Source organism: Canis lupus, chromosome 24 (genome assembly GCF_003254725.2).
Source record: "Canis lupus dingo isolate Sandy chromosome 24, ASM325472v2, whole genome shotgun sequence".
In the NCBI taxonomy this organism is placed as follows: domain Eukaryota; kingdom Metazoa; phylum Chordata; class Mammalia; order Carnivora; family Canidae; genus Canis; species Canis lupus.
Genome location: NC_064266.1, coordinates 46346425 through 46364264, shown reverse-complemented (window position 1 = coordinate 46364264; position 17840 = coordinate 46346425). Strand labels below are relative to the sequence as shown.

Here is a 17840-nt window from a genome sequence, read left to right as displayed (position 1 = left end):
TCTGGACTGAGATTTAACGGGCGTGTGAGCAGCCTCTAGGACGTCCACGTTCCCTATGTCCTGGGGTTATCCCTCATCTCCCTCCCGCCCTCTGTGTGACCAACAGGGGTTTAAGGTAAGGGTCACTTCTAACATGAGGTCGTAAAAGACACCACGCCTTCTGTCTTGGTGGCTCCTCCCCCCTTGGGTCCTCAGCTCCCAGGGATGCCGGCACCACGCTGTGCACAGATATCCCCATGGAGAGGCCACAGCGAGCGACAGAGGTTTCCTGCCAACTGCCATGGAAGTGAGCCCAGGAGCAGATGCTCCACCGGCCACCTTCGGGATGCAGGTGGCTCACATCCTGCCTGCCACCTCCAGGGACCCCGAGCCAGGGCAGCCTGCTATGTTGCTCCCCGGTCCCAGAAACCATGTGGGGGAGCAAACGGTGGCCGTTTCAGGCTGCTGCGCTTGGGGCCATCAGCGAGCAGAAGAGTTGCGAGTGGCAGTGACTAAAGCTCCCCGGGTCACGCGGAGGGAGAGCTGTCCCGCCAGCAGGCGTGGGAATCCCACCCGTCCAGGTGAGGTCTGACGCGGAGTTCCTCTTTGAAAGAGTTTCTGCGGTTGGAAGCGCCTGAACAAAGAAGGCTGCGGCCCTTCCACCGGAAGGCTGGGCCCGCGCCGCCCGCACTCACTTGAGCAGCTCCAGCGTGATGGTCCCCCGGGGCTCGGCCTCCACGCTCTTGCCCCAGAACTTCAGCTTCGGGTAGATGGAGCCGTGAAACAGGAAGTCCTGATTGAGGCCTTCTGAATAAAATGCACTGATGGGGGGGTGGTGGCTGACCTGCTCCGATATAAATCTGAATCCTAGATCTTCCCTAGGCACAGAAACAAGAGTGGGGACAGCCACATTAGACACAGCAAAATCTGACAAAGGTGGGCTCAGCGGCCCTCTTGGCGGAGCCCCTTGGCCCCCCGCACGGCCGGCTCACCGCACCCTTGTGGCCGGGAGGGGCCCTGGGGAACAGGTGCCATGCCACTCTGAGTGGCAGGAATATCCCACACTTGTGCTCTGACTTCGCACATGGCCTGACGCTGACACCCTGTACACACACTTGCCTGCACACGAACACCGTGCCCCTGGGGCAAAGCTGAACGCTACATGGAACGAGAAATAGTGCAGAGGGGCCTATTAGTGCAGAGCCTCTACCCTGAGGCTCCCCAGCACAAGCGGGTCTTGCTGCACCTCCTAGAAACAGTGACCGAGACGCCCCGATACCAAACTGCCCCTTCGTCCAGAGGGACACCCAGCACCTAATGAGCCAAAACAGGGGTGAGTGCGCAGCCTTTTGTTTTGTTTTTGTTTTTTTTTTAGTTCGCAGCCTTTCTGAAGGGAGTTCTTCTCTAGCCTTTTTCTAAGGCTCCTGGAAGTTTTATGATGGAATGTCTGATGCCCCAAGATACTCTTGGCCAGGAAACCGGATTTTTAGTACACACTCCTTTTCAATAAAAATGTCAGTTTTTAATTGTTCCGGAACTGTGAATACACCTACAGTTGTAGTCATTAAAAATTATAAAAGCTAAACCACATAATTACTAACTTAACTGGAATCAGAATTTCCAATCATTACAGAGGAAGGAAAGTTGAAAAATTAGATTTTAAAAGGTTGCCTACCCAGGTATGTAATTTACAAAATGAATACTTGTCTAAGAAAAGCAAGTGCTATTTTGGGCTATCCAGGAGCAATCTGCAGGGAAAAAGACATGGAGCATGACTTGGTTCAGATACGTAGCTCCTGAAACAGGAAGACCCCTCAGGGCCCGGCCTGCAGCAGACACGACGGCCACACGCACGACCTGGACACCAGGACACGACATGCGTAGTGTCTGCAAGTTTAGAAGAATGTTCGTTTCTCTGCCCATCTGAAACTTTGGCTCAACCCCCAAGTTAATTTCCTAGAAAAGACAAACACGCGGGCCTGTCACACTGTCTCCAGCACCTTGGGGTTGTTCATGGGCTTTTAATCTGTATTATCTCCCATTGTCTAGAACTTCCTTTGTATTTTTTTTTTTTTTTAGAACTTCCTTTGTATTATGCTTTCCTTTCTCTTTTCAAGATCCGTTAATGGTGCTTTTGGGGTTTTTTTTTTAAAGATTTTATTTATTTATTCATGAGAGACACAGAGACAGAGAGAGAGGCAGAGACACAGGCGGAGGGAGAAGCAGGCTCCATGCACGGAGCCCGACGTGGGACTCGATTCCGGGTCTCCAGGATCACACCCTGGGCTGAAGGTGGCGCTAAACCGCTGAGCCACCCGGGCTGCCCAGTGCTTTTGAATAAACAAAAATGCTACCAATCTCCTCAGAACTAGACAAGGTCAGAGGCTCGAACCCCGGCACCTGGCACTCTGACTGCAGGGAGGTCATTCCTGCTCAAGACGGTAATTCTAGAGAAAAAAAGAACGCTCCACATGAATTCTGAATAAAAGTTTCCCTGAAGATTGACTCTCAGGACAGGACTTCCCTTCATGTGGGCCTCAGTTTCCCTGTGTCTGAACCGAAGGAGCAGGGACGTGCCATCGTCACACAGAGCCCCGCTGCCTCCTGTCGCCACGAGCACACCCCACGGCAGCCTCCTCGAGGTAACGCAATCGGAGAGGTGTCAGCACGCGGGGCCGCAGGCCTGTCGGTCCATTGGAAGCGGGGGCCACTGCCCCCGGGCCCCCACAGACAGGGAGAGCCGGGCCCCGGACGTCTGTGTCGCTTCCCCAGCCGCTGAGAGAGCCACGTGGAGAGGTGCGGGCCCACCTGGAGAGGCGCGGGCTCCAGGTGACACCCCTCCGCAGAGCACTGAAACCCGAGCTGACACACACCCGGCACACGCCCGGGCGCTGACTCAAGCAGACGGACACCCCGTTCCCACAGCCATTTACTCACCTTTGAAGAACTCGTGATCATTAAGAACCACATCATTAAGGGCAACAAAGAGCCCAAGAAGCACGGCCCGAGGGCTGACCCCAACCTGCCGGTGACCACACAATGCACCACTACTGACTTCGTGACAGAAGCAGCGCCACGCGCCACAGCACGACGCGCACACATCAGACACAACAGAGCAGCGTGACTCAGCACAAGCTTGGTGTGCCGTGGGGACTGAGGATGGTACGATGCTATGTGACAAGCGATACACATGAACACGACCGCATCGTGTGAACACACACACACACAGCCCAAAACATGAACTCTGTCTTTTTTTTTTTTTTTTTTTTTTTTTTTTTTTAAATTTAGGATTTTCTGTACTTTATTTTTTTTTTTTTTTTTAAAGATTTTATTTATTTATTCACGATAGTCACAGAGAGAGAGAGAGAGGCAGAGACACAGGCAGAGGGAGAAGCAGGCTCCATGCAGGGAGCCCGACGTGGGATTCGATCCCGGGTCTCCAGGATCGCGCCCTGGGCCAAAGGCAGGCGCCAAACCACTGCGCCACCCAGGGATCCCCTGAACTCTGTCTTCTATGGGGTTACGTCTGACTCGTCTTTCACATTGCTCAGTTTATATATTTTCTACAAAAGACATGATCTTATAATGGAAAACAAACTCTTAACTAGTAAAACATCCCGAGAAACTGTCCACAGGACCCAGGGCTAGGTGACAAACTACGCTGGCCGTCCCCCAGCAGCCTGCAGAGGAGCCACGGCCCAGGCCGGAGGGCTGCTCCTCACCCGCTGAGCCCACGACGGAAAAAGACAACGCTGCCGTTAGCTTGTGCTCGTGTTGGTCTGGGTGGGCACCTGGCACGGGCAGCGGGGCCAGGGAAGAGCCGCCCAAACTGGCCCAGCCCTTCCCCCCGGGGCCCCGCCAGGACCGCCACCACTGATCCTGGGGGGCGGGGTGAGCGGGGCCGGGTCAGAGCTGGGGGGCGGGCTGGGGAGCTGCTGAGACAAACTCCACCCGCAGGGATGTCAGTCGCCCGCTCCCCCCCCCCCCAGGCCTCGGGAGGCTGCAGCACGCCCCCTGTGCCTACTGCCCCTGCAGCTCCAGCTGCCCCTCCGTGACATTTACCAAGACGCCCCGGTGACACAGGCTGCCTTTTCCTCACTGCCACCCCCCCTCCCCCGCTGGCGCTGTGATGCGCGCTGCACCCCGGCCGTAACCCCGGCCTCCCTGTCCCCAGCCCTCCAGCCATCCCAAGCGGCCCGAAAGCCCGGGGCCCTTACCTGATCAGCTCGTAGGTCTCCCCCAGGAGGGGGTTGAAGGGCTTGCCAGTCCTCTCCCACTGGGAAGCCACTGCAGACACCGCGAAGGCTGCCACGCACTGGGAGGAACGCACACGACGGTGAGCGAGGGCCCCCGGGGCACCGCAGGCACGCAGCTTCTCGGTGCCGGGACGCGTGCCCGGCAACCTCAGTCTCCCGCTTGTCACATGTTTTGAGATTACAGAACTTCCGGAGAAATACCCTTCATCACAAGCACTTCCTCAAAGCCACACACGCAGAACTGTGTGCGGCTTCACCACCCAGCCCAGCCCAGCCCAGCCTTGAGGTCCCGGGCAGGGCTGGTTGGCCTGGCGGGCGCACCCGCATGCACACAGGGTGCTGGTCCCCAAAGGAGCCAGGAGGAGCTGGGGCGCCACACCCGCCACCACCACCGTGGAGCTCAGGCTGCACAACACCTCAGAGTGGCTGAGCAGGACAGCACCCAGACGTGTGGGCCCTTCCCCCAAGCGTCCCCTGACGAGGTGCCTGGGCCCTACCACGACGTGCTCATCAGACGCTGTCATGTTCCCAAGAACTACGATCCGACACCCACCCAAGCTCAATGTCTGCTGCCCCCTGAGGGGAGCCCAGCACCCACCTGCATCCTCTCCAGGGCCTGGGGCTGGCACGAGGCTCTGTGAATGAGGTACACGTGCTCCATGTACTCTGTGATCCGCTGGAGGAAACTCAGAGGTTCGTTGAAGGCGATGGGCATGGTGATCTTGGAAAGCTCCTAGAAGGAGCAAGAAGACTTGTCACGCAGGGGCTCTCCCCTGGAACCCAAGCCCCACGCCCACTCTGCTCTGAGGGCAGGGAAGATGTTCGCCTTACTCATCCAGAGAAAGAAGGTAAACCATGTGGAGGCTCTACTACTCACCTGCTCACGTGGCAACACTCCAAACCCACTTGTGGGCAAGGCTGGGGGGAAGACGCCCCCCTTTGCTGGTAGGGGTGCAAAGTGGTACAGCCATGCAGAGCGGGCCTGGCCGCAGGAGCACAACTACATGCACACCTACCCTTCGGCCTGGTGGTCCCATTTCCAGGAGCCCATCCCACAGATCCTCTGGCAAACAGCCAGAGACCAGATGTCACTCAAACGTCCCCACGGGGCCCCAGCTGGTGTGGGCAGCCAGAGGACACAGCACAACGCAGTGACCAATGGCATAAGCAGTAGCCCCACGTGGCTATGGCTGTATCGCACCAGGGAAAAGGCAGAACAGCCTCTAGTTTGTCTAAACACGCAATCAGCTTTCTGAGGCATGGGAAGATGGACCCGAAAGCTGTGAAGTGGTCCCCTCCAGGGGAAGGGGATGGACACACGGAGGCCAGGGACAGGAAGCTAAATTCTTGGAATATACCCTGGAATCTTGTCTGAAAGATGTGACTTTGGGTTTACAATTTTGAAACAAAATTAATTTAGAAAAGCAACCTCCAAACACCAAGAATATGATGAAACAAATGAACACACACAAGCCCCTCGGGCGCAGCCACCCATAGAAGGACCACGGTGACTTGAGATACACCCTAAGGACGAAATGAACCACAAAAGCCAGTGCACTCGCACATTTCAGTAAACGTGCTGTTGGCCGCAGAGCTGGTCCTGTTCTCCAGAACTGTTCTGCGTGTGGGACAGAGCAGGTGAGTCACTCATTACGTGTTCACCTAAACCGGTCATCTCCAGCGTTGTTAAACACTGGGATTATCGGTGTGGAAGAAAAGAGGCACAGACACAGTGAGACAGAGATTGCATTAGTCCTGCCATCCCAAATCTAAAGCACCTTTGACACAAATCAAAACAGCTCCTTTGGGAAAGACCTAAAAAAAGCAACCTGTAGCCTCCCCGGGGCCCAGCTGTGGTCCTGAGTCCTCTCTCCCTGGACAAGGAGCTGATTCCAGATCCTGAACAAGAAAGGTACAGAATGAGCCAGAGCATCTTCTGTAAAAGGTTACAGCCAACCTGAAGACCCCAGTACCAGCCACAGACAGAGCAGCTCGGGGACCAGAACACAGCATGGAGCTTCAACTCTGTGAGTTTAGAAAACAATAGAAGACAAACTAGCTGGTTATACTGGTCATGCTGGGTAAGGCTACTGAACCAAATCCGTCACTTGACAACTGTGATAAAGAATCACCCACTGACCCTGACTTTCTTATGCAAGCCGCACTCACAGCAGTGGAAGGGCACGTGCTTGGCACACAAGTGTCCCAGGAAATAAAGGAAGAGCGATGCCGCTGGCGCAGCTCACACACTAGGCATCGGGGCTCAAAGTCAGGAGAGGAGTAACAGAGAGGTGTCCACACAGCCTGAGCAGCACAGACTCGGGAATGGCATTCGAGACAATGGAGAATTTGATATTTCCTCTTTTTTTTTTTTAATTTTATTCATTCATTTATGAGAGACAGAAAGAGAGAGGCAGAGACACAGAGGGAAAAGCAGGCTCCATACAGGGAGCCGAGTCCCAGGACCCTGGCATCACGCCCTGAGCCGAAGGCAGATGCTCAACCGCTGAGCCACCCAGGTGCCCCTGAATTTGACGGCATAAACATATTACGGTATCAGGACTGTGGTTGTGTTAAAACAATCTGGGGCACCTGGGTGGCTCAGTCAGGTAAGTGTCCAACCCTCGGTTTCAGCTCAGTTCATGATCTCAGGGTCCTGGGATCGAGCTCCATGTCAGGCTCTGAGCTCAGCAGTGAGTCTGTTTCAGATTCTCTCTCCCTCTCCCTCCTACTCTCTCTCTCAAATAAATAAAAATTTTTTTAAAAAGTAATCTGGGGACGCCTGGGTGGCTCAGGAAGTTGAGCGTCGGCCTTTGGCTCAGGGCGTGATCCTGGGGTCCCAGGATCGAGTCCTGCATCGGGCTCCCTGCTTTTCTGCCTGTGTCTCTGCCTCTCTCCCTGTCTCTAATGAATAAATAAATAAAACCTTAAAAAAAAAAAACAGTAATCTGTATCCTTTAGCGATACAAGAAATATTCACAAGTGGAATTCGCTTCAAAATACTAGGGGAGGGATCCCTGGGTGGCGCAGCGGTTTGGTGCCTGCCTTTGGCCCAGGGGGCGATCCTGGAGACCCGGGATCGAGTCCCACGTCGGGCTCCCGGTGCATGGAGCCTGCTTCTCCCTCTGCCTGTGTCTCTGCCTCTCTCTCTGTGTGTGACTATCATAAATAAATAAAAATTTATTAAAAAAAAAATACTAGGGGAGTGGGGCAGCCCCAGTGGCGCAGCGGTTTGGCGCTGCCTGCAGCCTGGGGTGTGATCCTGGAGACCCGGGATCAAGTCCCACATCGGGCTCCCTGCATGGAGCCTGCTTCTCCCTCTGCCTGTGTCTCTGCCTGTGTCTCTCTGTGCCTATGAATAAATAAATAAAATCTTAAAAAAAAAATACTAGGGGTGTGGGAAGCAATGAGGTGTGGCTGGGGTGTGATGAGCCCTGGCTGCTGCGGTGAGCCAGGGGATTACGCAGCTCTGCTTGCTGCTGGGCGTGCTTCAGATAGCCCACGTGGGCCACTGTGTCGCCACTGCTCAGTGGCCAAAGCAGTACAAAGAGGGCAGTATCACCACTTCAGAGGCAAAACCCATGGATGCTGAGCAGGTGCAGCCCTGGGAACATGCCGCCCACGACCCACGTTTTGTTCAGCTTCTATTTGAATCCATCCAAGGTTGATTCCTTGAAGAATGCAAGGTAACGGTGTCCCTTTATGACAAGGGATCTTGAACAAGCTTCGAGATCAAGGAGCTAGTCAAGTTTATCACCCAACCTCGGACAGACACAGCTGTCCAGACCTGACCCACTCACACAGTGAAAAACGTAGGCGAGAACACTGCTAAGAGAAAAGAATCCCAAATGTGCCATTTTATTTTATCTTTTATGTTTTGTTTTGAGTTGTTTTTTTTTTTTTTTTTTTTTTTTTTTTTTTTTTTTTGCCATTTTAAAATAGAAGAGACATGCAGGGCACCTGGCTGGCTTAGTCAAAGGAGCCTGCAACTTTTGATCTCAAGGTTGTGAGTTCGAGTCCCACATTGGCTGTAGAGATTACTTAAAAATCTTTTCAAAAAACCAAATCATAAGAAAGAAATAAAAGATAAGTAGGTACAAAAATATGTAGGTGTGCAAGCAGGGTCATAACACATACTCAGGTTTCCCAGCTGTGTCTGCGAGAGGCCTGGGGCAGTGACACCCCAGGAGTGGCGAGCACATCCAGCATAGGGTCGTGATGTCTAAACACCGCCCTCCAGCAGGGCAGCAGGGGAGAAAGTATGAAAGCAAGTCCCCCGTGAGGTGACCAGTGACGCTCCAACAGGAATCCCCTTGTGTCACTCACTGGGCTCTGGCTACTATGTGAGAGGTCACCACCACAGGCAGCTGCATGAAGGGCAAACGCAGCTCAATGTGCCTCTGCAATCTTGTAGAAGTCCAAAATTATTTCAAAATAAAAAGCGGTGGGCAGCCCCGGTGGCGCAGCAGTTTAGCACCGCCTGCAGCCCGGGGTGTGATCCTGGAGACCTGGGATTGAGTCCCACATCGGGCTTCCTGTATGGAGCCTGATTCTCCCTCTGCCTGTGTCTCTGCCCCTCTCTCCCTCTGTCTCTCTGTCTCTATGAATAAATAAAAAATCTTTAAAAAAAAAAAAAAGCGGGAGAAAAGATGCAGTTTCCTCTTGGAAAAAGGCTGATAAACAGCTGAGGGCAGAAACAAATGCAGCAGCACGCATGCGAGGAGCACCGGGGACAGGGCCACATGTCTGTTGGTACAACACTCACTGGAGTCTGAGTCGCCCCACGGCCCATGGGGGCGCTCGTCCCTCCCAAGGGGACACAGCTCACATTCCCGCGGCCGGTTGAGACAGGCAAAGATACCATGAGAATAAAAGTCTGTGGCTCCAGGACACCAATCATCCAACTAATCCAACAATCCATCTGGGTTTGTTCTGTTGCAAACCCAGAGCACCTCAGCTCTGCCTGCAGCCCGGCACGGGGCTGGGGGACGGTGACCACATCCTGCACACCATGGCACCCACGGCTTGGCCTCAGCGTGCATCAGGGAACCCACCGAAGCTCCCCAGTCCTGCAGACTGTCCACAACCAGCCAGCGAGGAGCCCGTCACAGAACACCAAGGTCGAACCTAAACCCTTGTGATGCTCCCTACATCCAGAGTCTGCCTGCGGGATTGTTTTCCTGCTGTCTGCAAACACTTGGGCCTTTCTCTCCTCTTCTCCTCTGTCTCTGTCCCTTTCCTATTTTATTACCCTCATTTCATGTCACTATAAATATGCAGAGCACATCTTCTTCAACTACCAGCCGAGCAACAAATTCATGGGAAATTAAAATGTTTCAGGGATGCCCGGGTGGCTCAGTGGCTAAGCATCTGCCTTTGGCTCAGGTCGTGATTCCAGGTCAGTGAATCGAGTCCTGCATCGGGCTCCCCAGAGGGAGCCTGCTTCTCCCTCTGCCTTTCTCTCTGTATCTCTCATGAATAAATAAATAAAATCTTAAAAAAAAAGTTTCAGCTTGAAGCCCCAAGGTGAGTCCATGTGAACTTACCAAGCCGATGCATTTCTTTAATATACTCCACACACTGAAATCACTTCTGGTAAACATCGGGGCGGGCAATGACGTCCTGTAAAGAATCGACCAGAGAAACACATATTTATTCCTCCAGCAGAAGATTCGAGTTCAGTCGATGATTTTGCTCAGTGACCAGTTTTTTTAGTTTTTAGATGCAAACACCGCATTTGTGGGCTCTGGCAGCAGCTAGGGTTGTTAAATCCCGAAGACAGGTTTCTGCACAGGTGCTTTGGAGGGTCTCCCAGGAAATGGTCGTGACCACACAGACAACTTTCCTCTCCCTCCACAGAGTGGGGGATGGGGCGCCCCTTCCCCTGGAGCAGCCGCAGACCCACGGGCAGGAGGACACAAGTGGGAAGCGAATTAACACCTTTCCAGAAGCGGGCCATAAGCCCTTTTCAAATATGAGTTTGTTCTCCTGAGGTATAGTTTCTTTTCAGGCCCTCTTCCTGCCAGCTGCCAGGGGAAACCCGGCAGTCTCCCTCCTGGGAAACTGGGGCTGGAGGAGATGCTCTCTCTGCCTGGAAACGGGGTGTCCAAGTGGGCTGTGAATCCAGATTGGGGGGAAGCACGCTGGGCCCATGCACTGAAGACAGAGCCCGTCGGCAGGCAGCCACAGCGTGGGGGGCCCTCGAAGGTACCACCGGGGTCCCGGGGTCCTGCCCTGCACTTCCCACTGGCTTCTGGCTCTGGGTAAGGTCCAACTACACCCACAGCAGGGGCTCCTGGCTCAGACACCCCCACCCCCACCTGATGGCTCTGAGCTGCAGAACAATGACAGCAGGTGCGCTGGCCCAGGCAGGAGGGCATGCCTGTCCCTGGGGATATCCCATTAGGGGGCAGCCGGCTTAGGGCACACTGCTTATGTCAGGGGTGAGAGGGGAGGAGAAGCAGGCCGCTGGGGATGAAACGGGAAAGAAAACATTTACGAGCATCGCACGGCAGGCTGCCAGTACCCCACACTGGCTCTGGCCGCCCCCTCTCCTCTGGGTTCTGGGAACACTGGGAGCGGCCACAGCAGGGCAAGTGCAAACTGAGGGGTGCCACGGGGAGGGGCGGGGCACTGAGGTGAGCCTTGTGTGAGTCAGGAGGGAAAAGCCAGAACTAAAGAGACACGGAGGAGAGAGCCGTGGCCACAGCAGAGCTCTGCCGTGAGAAAGGCCCAGGCCACCTAAGGACTGCAAAGAGGCCTCAGTCGGCTGGGACCAGGGACAACGGGACAGGGGCCGAAGCCAGAGGAGCAGGGCCAGTCCTCATCTCAAGAGGAGGGTGACCTTATAGTCCCCTATCAGGTGCCACGGGTGGGGTCGCTCCTCCCACTCAGGCCTCCGGAGCGCTGAAGGGGCGCCCTGCAGCACGGTGGGGGGCAGCCACAGATACAGCGGAAGATTCTAAAACACACATGTAGGACGACATACCTGTGTTTCTGAATCCCATTCTCTCGGGGGGGCCTCTCCCCGACCTTTCCAATCCCGTTACTTCTACCGGTGTCCACGCGCATCACTCCAGCAACTCTCGGATCTGCCTCTGAAAATTCCCCGGAAGAGTTCTCAGAATCAAAGCCTGCACGCAACAAGCAGAATGGTCATCCTCGGGGACTGGGAAGCTGTAACAGCCCACCTCCAAGAGTTCTGACCATGCCTGAGCTCCACATTGTTTCTAACAGACACGGTTGGCAGCAGCGAGCTCTGCTCCCCAAGAGCCCCAGGTGGAGGCAGGGACACGGGCAGGCTTGCTCTCCCGGGCCTTCCCAGGAGCCGCTGAGACCCGGCCCCCACCCGAGGCCCGGGGGCAGGCAGGGAGCAGTCTGTCCCTGCTTCGGTCAGGCCTCACTCCCTATGGGGCGGACGCCCCGACGGCAGCCAGGCCAGCCGAGGCTGCAGCAAACTCAGTCTCTGCACACGCTCCGCAGTCAAGTTCTGCCTCCAGTTCTAGAACACAAGCCACGGCAGTAGCTTCTACGGAAGAGGAACGTGTGCCAAACGCTCTGCCAGACTCTCATGCTCGTGAGCAAGAACCTGAGTGTGGAACGAGCAGCTGGAGCTCAGCAAGCATCCCACGTCGACCAAAAGCATGGGCAGTGGGTTCCTGAGGGCCGGTGTGGGATGTGGCTGGCCCGCCCCGGGCCGCGGCCCTGTCCCACCTGGAGAGCCCTCTCCCAAAGGAACAGCCCCTACAGGGAAAAGGAGGCCCGCTCCTCTCGCATCGGCTGGCACAGCTCACTGCGGCACACGCCTCCTGCTCCCAGGCACGCTGGGCACCGAGCCGCGGCTGCCAGGCAGCAGGCCCACCCGGGGGGGGGGGGGGAGGTGCTCCGGGCCTGCGGTACTCGGTATGACCGTGACCACTGCAGGGGGGACACAAGACCCACCGGCAGCCGAGTTCCTGCCGCCCCTCAGTGCGCAGACGAAGGCGAGGGCATAAGGCCAGGTGGGGAAGTGCTGTCAGACCCGAAACATCAACAAATCTGCTGCTACACTTTCCTGAGAAGACGCGAAAAGAACCCTCTCTGCTACTCCTGCGTGCTGACAGGTTCACAAGATGCAGCACCGATGTTCACCACACGCTGGCTTTGAAAGGTACGTCCAGAATGAGCCTCTTAAAGGATCAATATTTCCTAAAACAGCCTGCCACCTCTCATCTTCTTACCCACCCAACTGCAACATCTACTTAATCCTCAGTCTAAACTTTGCTTTTTTTTTAAATGTATTTATTTACTTCTTATTTGAGAGAGAGAGAGAAGAGAGCACACGCGCCCGAGAGCACAAGCAGGGGAGGGGGGGAGCGGCAGGCAGAGGGAGAAGCAGGCTCCCCGCGTGGGGCTCAATCCCAGGACCCAGGGGTCATGACCTGAGCTGAAGGCAGATGCTTCACTGACTGAGCCCCCCCAGGTGCCCCTCGCTCCTTTCCTGCTGGACCCGCCCAACCACCTTCCCCCAAATACCCCTGTCCCCTCGGGTCCCCCGACACTAGGAGGTCCTGCCTGAACACGCACCCAGGAAACAAGGCAACACATGGCTGACGATCATGCTGACATCTCTTCTCGGACTAACACAGCGCTGTGTGAACGGGTTACATGCTTTCATATGCGACATATGTTGTAAGAAACAGAAAAGACTGATAAGCACAGGAGAAACTTGAAATCACCTGTAATCTGATCACTCGGAGGCACACACACTTTTTTTAAAGATTTTATTTATTTGACTGAGAGAGAACTTGCACACGCACACAAGCAGGGGGAGCAGCAGGCAGAGGGAGAGCGAGAAGCAGACTCCCCGCTGAGCAGGGGGCCCAATGCAGGACTCTATCCCAGGACCCCAGGATCCTGACCTGAGCCGAAGGCAGACGCCTCACTGACCGAGGCCCACAGGTGCCCGAGTCACACACGTTTACCAGATCAGTCTGTTCCCGTATGTGTTTTCCATGTACCTTAAACCTTTCCCTTTAATAGTGCCGGTTCTTGGACGACGTACCGCCTACCAGACCATTCATCTAGTAAGCGCCAGGCTTCGATTCTCTTTCCTACTTTTTCCGCAGTTACAAAGTCAGACTTCTACACGGTGAAGCGGTCAGCACTCCGCCCGTCTCACGTGCATCATCGCACTGGGAGACTTGGTGCTTTTCTGCTGTTATTTGGTTTGGAATGGAAGGACTGAGGTGAGAAAGTGCTGTCCCCGGACAGCTGCCCCCTCCACCTCTCTCTCAGGGACACGCAGAAGAGTGTCGCCATGCGCAGAGGCAGAGACAGAGGTTCTCTAGACGGCACGCTGCACAAAGCTCAAGTCCTCCCCAGAGAAAAATCTCCAGGCAAAGTTCACAGATGTTCAGGAATCTGGGTGCAGGGTCCCTGGCAAGAGGAAACGTCCCATGAGGCCCCAAAGGGAGGGGCGCACCTCTGGTTACAGGCCCAGTGGTCCCACAAGGGCCAGGTGATCCGAGGGCACGAGCCCCTGAAGACCACTGCACTCAACAGGAATAACCGAGTGGTTGCTGAGGAGCGAGCAGGTTGGGCGGACAGTGTCCTAGGAGCACATCTACGAGGAGCACTGCAGCTATGAGATCATGGAAGAGGACTTAGTAGTTTAGCCTCTGAAAACCATAGGGAGCTCAGCGCCTCCTGCTTCTTGAGCTTCAGAGACATCAACAGTCTCGGGCTGCCAGTCACCGGGCCCGCGACCCCTGGTCTGGAAGGAGGAGCATGGCCCGTGAGTGACCGAGGCCCCAAGCTCTGCCAGGGCTCCGGGGGACAGACACTCTGGCCCAGAGGGGACAGCCACAGCAATTGCTGGCAGAAGGAGCCCCTCTGACCTGAAAGTCTGCCACTAAACCCGTGGCCCAGAGAAATAGTTCAAAGTTGCTACTGTATTCCTCTACCTAAGGACGGGGGAGCTGGACTCGAGGGGCTCCTGAAGTCCCTTTCCACCAACAATCCTTGGCAGACGACGACGACATCACAAGTGTTGACTGTGAGGGGCGTCTTGAACTCGAGGAGCCTTCAGGACCACACGGTCACCACTCACTTGCTCGCTCAGGTGCCAGTGGCTTCTTCTAGCGCCGGGGGAAGAGGCCATGGCAAGGCCGCCCAGCCTGCCCGCCCCGGCCTGCCCGCCCCCACGCACACAGGCCCTCCACGCACTATTTCCCATTGGGCTCCCCTGTCATCTGCAGGAGGCCGGACCACAGGCTGCGTGCCGGTCCTGCAAACGGTCCCGGGAGAAGGGAGGCCCGCTGCACTCCGTACCAGCGGGAGCAGCTTTGTCGGCACAGACCCCCTCTACTTCGGGTTTGTACTCCACGTGGTGCCAAACCAGATCTAGTCCCAACGTTAAGACAGCAAGGCTTGGATCAGGAAGTACAAATAACATAAGAAAACTGACCACCTCACTTGGGGATCCAAATAAAAGTGTCTACGCTCCAGGGCAACTCTTGTCCTTTCTCGTTACCGCCCGTGGCCCACAGCCTCCCCCGCAGGCTTCTGCTGAGTGTCAGTGATGGGACTGGGTCCCACCTCCACCTGCTCGCCTTCCCAGGCCTTCTCACACCCCCCAGGCCAAGTCTGGGACCCGGCCCGAGGTCTCGCGCCCGCACCACGGCCTCTGAGTCAGTTCCTGCCCTGCTCACCTGTGACGGCATCAAAGAATTCCTCCTCGCCGTTCATCCTTCGGTAGCCGGGCTCCCTCGCCACCCAGTCTCGGCTCTTCTATGGCGTCATCGTACTGGACCTACATCGATGTGTAAGGAATTGTATGCTGTCAACTTACATTTTGGCAAAAATCCAACAGGCACTGGAGCTCTAAGGGGAAAAGCATTTCCACATACTTAGCTTTCAAAAGTTTTATGGTTTATTTTTTTTAATTTTATTTATTTATTCATGAGAGACACAGGGAGAGAGGCAGAGAGAGAAGCAGGCTCCATGCAGGGAGCCCGACGTGGGACTCGATCCCGGGTCTCCAGGGTCACGCCCTGGGCTGAAGGTGGTACTAAACCGCTGAGCCACCCGGGCTGCCCAGTTTCATGGTTTAGAAACACTTTAAAAATACGCATTCACCATTCTTGACATCAATCTCAATCACAATTTTAAGCAAAGAAATAAAATGATCTGACAAATGCATGATTTCAAAATATATGAGAAACATTCATAATACAAATATCCATCAAAGAAAAATAGATTAACAAGTAATCAATAATTGAAGTTATTTTTAAAAATCACTATCTAAGGGCGCCTGGGTGGTTCAGCCAGTTAGGCATCTGCTCTTGACGCAGGTCATGACCCCGCGGGGTCCTAGGATCAAGCCCCACACATTGGGCTCCTTACTCAGTGGGGAGTCTGTTTCTCCCTCTGCCTGCCGCTCCTCCTGCTCATGCTCTCTCTCTCTCTCTCCCTGACAAGTAAAATCTTTGAAAGAATCATTATCTACAGTTGTATAAGAAAATGATAAACACTAGAATCAAGAACACAAGAAACAGGTGTTGGTGAGGATGTGGAGAAAAAGGAAGCCTCGTGCACTGTTGGTGGGAATGCAAACCAGTGCAGTCACTGTGGAAAATAGTACAGAGGTTTCTCAAAAACTAAGCGTAGAATTAGCACTTGATCCAGTAATCCCACAGCTGGGTATTTACCCAAAGAAAACAAAAACACTAATTCTCAGAGATAAATGCACCCTATGTTCACTGCAGCAACATTTACAGTAGCCAAGATATGGAAGCAACTGTCCAAGGACCAAGATGTTGTGGGGTCTGTGATGGAATATTACTCAGCCATAAAAAGGATGAAATCTTGCCATTTGCAACATGAATAAACCTAGAGGGTATTAAGCTAAGTGAAATAAGTCAGGGAAAGATAAATACCATATGATTTCACTTACTTGTGGAATATAAAAACAAATGAATAAACAAAGAAACAAAAGGCAGAGACAGACTTGCAAATACAGAGAACAGACTGTTGCCAGTGGGGAGGGGGAGGGGAGGCCCAAGCGCCCAGCTGTAGAATGAATGGTCACAATCAGAGGCACAGCATGGGGACGTCATCGATGGCGCCGTGAGAGCGGGGTGTGGTGACAGGTGGCAGCTACACTGGTGAGCTCAGCATCACCTGCTGTATACCTGAGATTAATGGAACATTATGTCAACTATACTCCCATTTTTAAAAATAGTAACAGATTTTTAAAAAGAAAACAATGCAGGTCCCCATTAAGCATCAGACTCTTGATTTCAGCTCAGGTCATGATCTCAGGGTCGTGAGATCAAGTCCCAAGCTGGGCTCTGTGCTGGGTGTGGAAGCCATTTAAGATTCCCTCTCTCTCGGGCAGCCAGGGTGGCTCAGCGGTTTAGCACCACCTTCAGCCCAGGGCCTGATCCTGGGGTCCCGGGATCGAGTCCCACGTCGAGCTCCCCCATGGAGCCTGCTTCTCCCTCTGCCTGTGTCTCTGCCTCTCTCTCTGTGTCTGTCTCTCATGAACAAATAAATGAAATCTTAAAAAAAAAAAAAAGATTATCTATCTCTCTGCCCCTCCCACCTCTACACACGCTCACTCGCTCTCTTTAAAAAAAAAAAAAAAAGAAAACAAGGAAATTATTGATGTGGGGGAAGTTGGGGGACAGGTGGAAAAGCAGGTCAGTTGTGGTGAGGTGCTCACGGGTCCGGGGCTCAAACACACCCAAGAGCCTCCTGCTGACGGTGGCTGCCAACCTCATGGAAGCTCCGACAGACAGTCACAAGCAAGTGCACAATGTTGTTCGAGTACTTGTGTCACAACAACTTTAAACCAAGTTTCCATCGCAGTTTCCTTTGTCCCAAAAGGTTCGACTTTAATAAAAATAAGCTGAGTTTACGTCTGTGTGAGTAGCACAGACGTGGGGCCCAGAGCCTTCCTCGCAGTTCTGATGGCAGCAAAGGCAGAGACGGTCCCGAGGGAGGGACGTGCCCTCTGCCCTTGTAGTGGCGACACAGAGCTGGGGGACACCTCCAAGGCGGCTCATCTCTGGCCCTATGCTGTAAAACAAACTGGCATGAAGCTACTCCATTCTTCTGCCCTGAAAGGCTCTCTGAGATCCCTTTCTTTCCCATCATGCAGAACCAGGCACCAGGCAGCTTCTGGAAACACCCGTACCGAGCCTCACTCACCAGTCCAGGACTCGTTGCCTGCGCACACTAGAGACGTTGCTACCTACTCTAGCTCCTCTCCGACATGACCTGTCCTACCTATGACATGTAGCGACTTGCTCTGTCCCTCTGGAAGCCACTTAAAGGAACCAGGGTCCCTGGAGACTTAGAAGCGGCTGAATCCAGAACGGGGATCCCTGGAGGGCCGCAGGAAGCCAGGGGGCCGCGTCACAGGGCTCAGGATGAGCCCACAGAGGCTCCCGCTGCAACCAGGGATGTCGTCGGAGCACCAACGTGCAGCAAGAGACCTTGATGCACGGGACACAGCAAGGCCCCGAGCTCACACAGACTGGGAGGGAGGTGACGGGTCACCCGGGGGACACCAGCACGCACTTCTGAAGCCAGCTGCCAAGCGGGGGCCGCCAGGCCTCC

At 54.5% G+C, this 17840-nt stretch overlaps 1 protein-coding gene across 7 annotated transcripts in view; it reads right to left on the bottom strand.

Moving 5' to 3' along the window:
* The window catches only part of OSBPL2 (oxysterol binding protein like 2), a 42220-nt gene that overhangs the window by 11395 nt on the left and 12985 nt on the right, over window positions 1–17840 (bottom strand). Inside the window, exons 1-8 of one of the 7 annotated variants that reach the window (XM_049100305.1) lie at window positions 16171–16386; window positions 14927–15027; window positions 12801–12884; window positions 11224–11368; window positions 9782–9857; window positions 4834–4968; window positions 4197–4294; window positions 675–857 (exon numbers count right to left, since the gene is read on the bottom strand). In XM_049100305.1, coding sequence (XP_048956262.1) covers window positions 675–857; window positions 4197–4294; window positions 4834–4968; window positions 9782–9857; window positions 11224–11368; window positions 12801–12884; window positions 14927–14963 — 758 coding nt within the window. In that variant the 5' untranslated portion in view covers window positions 14964–15027; window positions 16171–16386. Of the gene's footprint in view, window positions 1–674; window positions 858–4196; window positions 4295–4833; window positions 4969–9781; window positions 9858–11223; window positions 11369–12800; window positions 12885–14926; window positions 15028–16170; window positions 16387–17840 lie in introns of those variants that run through there. The other 6 variants (XM_025470608.3, XM_049100306.1, XM_035705588.2 and 3 more) reach the window with 6 other exon arrangements.